The 5,000-nt window shown below is 43.0% G+C and overlaps 1 protein-coding gene across 3 annotated transcripts in view; it reads right to left on the bottom strand.

Moving 5' to 3' along the window:
• The window catches only part of LOC106591444 (plastin-1), a 14,787-nt gene that overhangs the window by 9,669 nt on the left and 118 nt on the right, over positions 1 to 5,000 (bottom strand). Inside the window, exons 1-3 of one of the 3 annotated variants that reach the window (XM_045697739.2) lie at positions 4,913 to 5,000; positions 3,972 to 4,113; positions 2,412 to 2,504 (exon numbers count right to left, since the gene is read on the bottom strand). The exon at positions 4,913 to 5,000 is cut by the window's right edge and continues 118 nt beyond it. In XM_045697739.2, the coding sequence (XP_045553695.1) occupies positions 2,412 to 2,481 (70 nt within the window). In that variant the 5' untranslated portion in view covers positions 2,482 to 2,504; positions 3,972 to 4,113; positions 4,913 to 5,000. The remainder of the gene's footprint in view (positions 1 to 2,411; positions 2,505 to 3,971; positions 4,114 to 4,912) is intronic. The other 2 variants (XM_045697740.2, XM_045697741.2) reach the window with 2 other exon arrangements.

Genomic DNA, 5,000 nt, shown 5'->3' on the forward strand with positions numbered 1-5,000 from the left:
TCTAGGTTACCTCTCTAACCTCTAGGTTACCTCTCTAACCTCTAGGTTATCTCTCTAACCTCTAGGTTAACTCTCTAACCTCTAGGTTACTTCTCTAACCTCTAGGTTACCTCTCTAACCTCTAGGTTACCTCTCTAACCTCTAGGTTAACTATATCCCTCTCTAACCTCTAGGTTACCTATCTCCCTCTCTAACCTCTAGGTTACCTCTCTAACCTCTAGGTTAACTCTCTAACCTCTAGGTTACCTCTCTAACCTCTAGGTTACCTCTCTAACCTCTAGGTTACCTCTCTAACCTCTAGGTTACCTCTCTAACCTCTAGGTTACCTATATCCCTCTCTAACCTCTAGGTTACCTCTCTAACCTCTAGGTTACCTCTCTAACCTCTAGGTTACTTCTCTAACATCTAGGTTACCTCTCTAACCTCTAGGTTATCTCTCTAACCTCTAGGTTACCTCTCTAACCTCTAGGTTACCTCTCTAACCTCTAGGTTACCTATATCCCTCTCTAACCTCTAGGTTACCTCTCTAACCTCTAGGTTACCTCTCTAACCTCTAGGTTACTTCTCTAACCTCTAGGTTATCTCTCTAACCTCTAGGTTACCTCTCTAACCTCTAGGTTACCTCTCTAACCTCTAGGTTACCTCTCTAACCTCTAACCTCTAGGTTACCTCTCTAACCTCTAGGTTACCTCTCTAACCTCTAGGTTACCTCTCTAACCTCTAGGTTACCTCTCTAACCTCTAGGTTACTTCTCTAACCTCTAGGTTACCTCTCTAACCTCTAGGTTACCTCTCTAACCTCCAGGTTACCTCTCTAACCTCTAGGTTAACTATATCCCTCTCTAACCTCTAGGTTACCTATCTCCCTCTCTAACCTCTAGGTTAACTCTCTAACCTCTAGGTTAACTCTCTAACCTCTAGGTTACCTCTCTAACCTCTAGGTTACCTCTCTAACCTCTAGGTTACCTCTCTAACCTCTAGGTTACCTATATCCCTCTCTAACCTCTAGGTTACCTCTCTAACCTCTAGGTTACCTCTCTAACCTCTAGGTTACTTCTCTAACCTCTAGGTTACCTCTCTAACCTCTAGGTTATCTCTCTAACCTCTAGGTTACCTCTCTAACCTCTAGGTTACTTCTCTAACCTCTAGGTTACCTCTCTAACCTCTAGGTTACCTCTCTAACCTCTAGGTTACCTCTCTAACCTCTAGGTTACTTCTCTAACCTCTAGGTTATCTCTCTAACCTCTAGGTTACCTCTCTAACCTCTAGGTTACCTCTCTAACCTCTAGGTTACCTCTCTAACCTATAGGTTACCTCTCTAACCTCTAGGTTACCTCTCTAACCTCTAGGTTAACTATATCCCTCTCTAACCTCTAGGTTACCTATCTCCCTCTCTAACCTCTAGGTTACCTCTCTAACCTCTAGGTTAACTCTCTAACCTCTAGGTTACCTCTCTAACCTCTAGGTTACCTCTCTAACCTCTAGGTTACCTCTCTAACCTCTAGGTTACCTCTCTAACCTCTAGGTTACCTATATCCCTCTCTAACCTCTAGGTTACCTCTCTAACCTCTAGGTTACCTCTCTAACCTCTAGGTTACTTCTCTAACCTCTAGGTTACCTCTCTAACCTCTAGGTTACCTCTCTAACCTCTAGGTTACCTCTCTAACCTCTAGGTTACCTATATCCCTCTCTAACCTCTAGGTTACCTCTCTAACCTCTAGGTTACCTCTCTAACCTCTAGGTTACTTCTCTAACCTCTAGGTTATCTCTCTAACCTCTAGGTTACCTCTCTAACCTCTAGGTTACCTCTCTAACCTCTAGGTTCCCTCTCTAACCTCTAACCTCTAGGTTACCTCTCTAACCTCTAGGTTACCTCTCTAACCTCTAACCTCTAGGTTACCTCTCTAACCTCTAGGTTACCTCTCTAACCTCTAACCTCTAGGTTACCTCTCTAACCTCTAGGTTACCTCTCTAACCTCTAGGTTACCTCTCTAACCTCTAGGTTACCTATCTCCATCTCTAACCTCTAATCTCCCTCTCTAACCTCTAGATTATCTAACCTCTCCTAATTGGGTCTGATGAACTGCAGTGTACTTATACAGAGTTTGTAGAAATCTGATGCTCTCTTATCAGGAATGTACTGACTCTAATGATGAGTCATCTGGCAACCACTCAGTTCACCGTTGGACATGGCAACCCTTGACAATTAGAACAAAACCTTTTGCACACTTAAAGTAATGTTGTAGAACAGGTGTGCAGGTCCCTAACACAGAGTGAGCTGACCAATATACTGCTTTATGATTGGTTATAAACAATGACCTGAGTCAGCATTTTCTGCAAACGCTGTGGGTGTCTGTAGGTATGTGTGTGTGTGTGTCTCTGTGTCTGGGTGTGTGTGTGTCTGTAACTAACCGATCCTGTTGAAAGCCTCTCGGAGCTCCTCCAGGTCCTCTCGTGATATCTGGGTCACCTTGTTCGCCATACTGGACAGTCTGTCTAGATTACCTGTTCACACACACACACACACACACACACACACACACACACACACACACACACACACACACACACACACACACACACACACACACACACACACACACACACACACACACACACACACACACACACAGTCAATTTATCATCACAAAAAAAGGACATATTTATAATTGAAACGTAAGGTAAAGATGCAGAACAATCTAGAGGTGAAAGAAACGCACACCTATTTAGGCGAGGTGCTGGCTAGTGGAGTGGAACACTTAAAAAAATAAAGGAGAGGATAGAAGGAGTAGTAGATGGACAGGGAAGACTTGGAACTTTCTTTTGGTTTGAGTTTCACATCTTGTGTTTTTTTGCGATGTTATTTAGGAGTTATCTAGGAGCTCAGATGCAAAAATATTTATGTCCAACGTTTGGTCAGACAAGCTGTCTTCATCAGGGTATAATGACAAACACTGCGGGATGACTCATTTATATAGTGTCAAAAGACACACAGGTGTCTGTAATTATGGCCGGATGTGGCCTGATATCATTGGTTAATTCTCATATATTAAAATAGCAAACAAAAAACAAATGGATAGCGTACGGTCATAGATACAATTTGGCTACATAAGCCTACAAACATTTACAATAGCAAAATCACAACAATCACAAGATGGCAGAACAAACTTGACTGCTAAACTGACAAACAGGCAACATGCTTCCATTGTGACCTCATGCTTCCATTGTGACCTCATGCTTCCATTGTGACCTAATGCTTCCATTGTGACCTCATTCTTCCATTGTGACCTCAAGCTAATCTACCGGTTCTAGCAGTGATAAGTGTGCTATCACAGGCTGCAGAGAATACAGAGCTAACTACAATAAGGAGAGAGTAAAGATAAGACTGTCTACAATCTAGAATCGAATCTATATATTAGACCATACAATTTATAGTGTATATTATTGAACCATACAATCTAAGCCCCAGAAGGTTGGCCCCATATCTTTAAGCTCACAAAGACAACATGATACAGTTCTGCATGATGATCTATTATTATTGAAATAGTTGTGTGGTTATTGATTAACTAGAGGGAGAGATACGAGGACAATAAGGATATTTATTGTGTGTTGTGTCCTGATATCGCCTCAATATACACTGAGTGTACAAAATATTATAAACACCTGCTCTTTCCATGACATAGACTGACCAGGTAAATCCATACTCAGCGTAGACTCCATATATGGCCGTGACTTTCATCCCACAGCTCTCTACTGTTCCATTCAAGTTTAGTCAATTCGGAAAATGAAATTCGATTTCGGATGCACATTTTTGAATTTGAATTGACAGAATTGAAAATGAATTGACCCACACCCTGCTGCCTTTACACACTCCTTACCCCTCCCCGCCACACACCCAGACAGCTCCCCTCGCTGACCCTCCACACACTCTCCACACACCCGCCCCCCGGGGGCTCACACCCCAGAACACACCTTCATAAAAGCCTGTGTCTGTTTGGTTCTGTTCTGGACGAGAGGGGCCAAGGTCTCTCTGCTCCCCGTGTTCAGTAACCTCTGGCTGAGTAGAGTGGGTTTGCCAACTGGCCTAACAGAGGCTGGGAGTTATTCAGCTGCACTGGGTAGAGAAGAGGAGTTTTATTATTTTACAGCCATCTCCATATGAACATCAGCTGTGGAGATAACTGCGGTGTTGTGAGCTGATATGTTCAATATTATGTGGTGTCCTTGATATCTAAATGACATTATAAAAAATATATACAGATGAATGGTAGTAGTAGCTAGTTAGACATTTACTTCGCAAGAAATTGACTTACTAACTAAGTGCAACAAGTATATTACAGAACTTAAACAGTACTGGCTGAGACAAGACTGTATGAAAAGTTCTGCTATATTTTTCATCCCGCTGTTCGCCAGCTACTTAGAAGACTCTGGTGACTCATTGCGGCCCGAGACTCCGTATCATTTGGTGCCGTCACGCTCTGACCTAGGAGAGCTGTGTTTTTCTGTTTAGTTAGGTCAGGGTGTGATAGATGGGTGGGCATTCTATGTTTTTCTTTTCTATGTTTTGGCCAGGTATGGTTTCCAATCAGAGGCAGCTGTCCATCGTTGTCTCTGATTGGAAGCCATACTTAGGCAGCCTGTTTTTCCTGTGTTGGTGTGGGTAGTTGTTTTGTGAGTATCACTTGACGGAACTATTGGCTGTCGTTTTGTTGTTTTGTTTAAGTGTTATCATTAAGGTAAAGTATGAGCACTCTACACGCCCCTTGGTCCCCTTTATACGACCCGCGTTACAGGTGCCAAGTAGTGATCGATCAGTATTCCTCCTTTGATATACTGTAAGTGTCCAAAAGCACCACATAGGCTACTGTATTTGCGTGGTAAATAGCAGCCGAAACAGGAAACTGAAGACTTACCGTGAAGACAGGATCAGACAGGGCTGGAGAAGCTTGGTAGAGGTTTAGAGGTGGTCAGGTGTCTTCTCGCTCGCTGTCTTGACTGAAG

Source organism: Salmo salar, chromosome 16 (assembly GCF_965601325.2).
Source record: "Salmo salar chromosome 16, fSalSal1, whole genome shotgun sequence".
Taxonomy (NCBI): domain Eukaryota; kingdom Metazoa; phylum Chordata; class Actinopteri; order Salmoniformes; family Salmonidae; genus Salmo; species Salmo salar.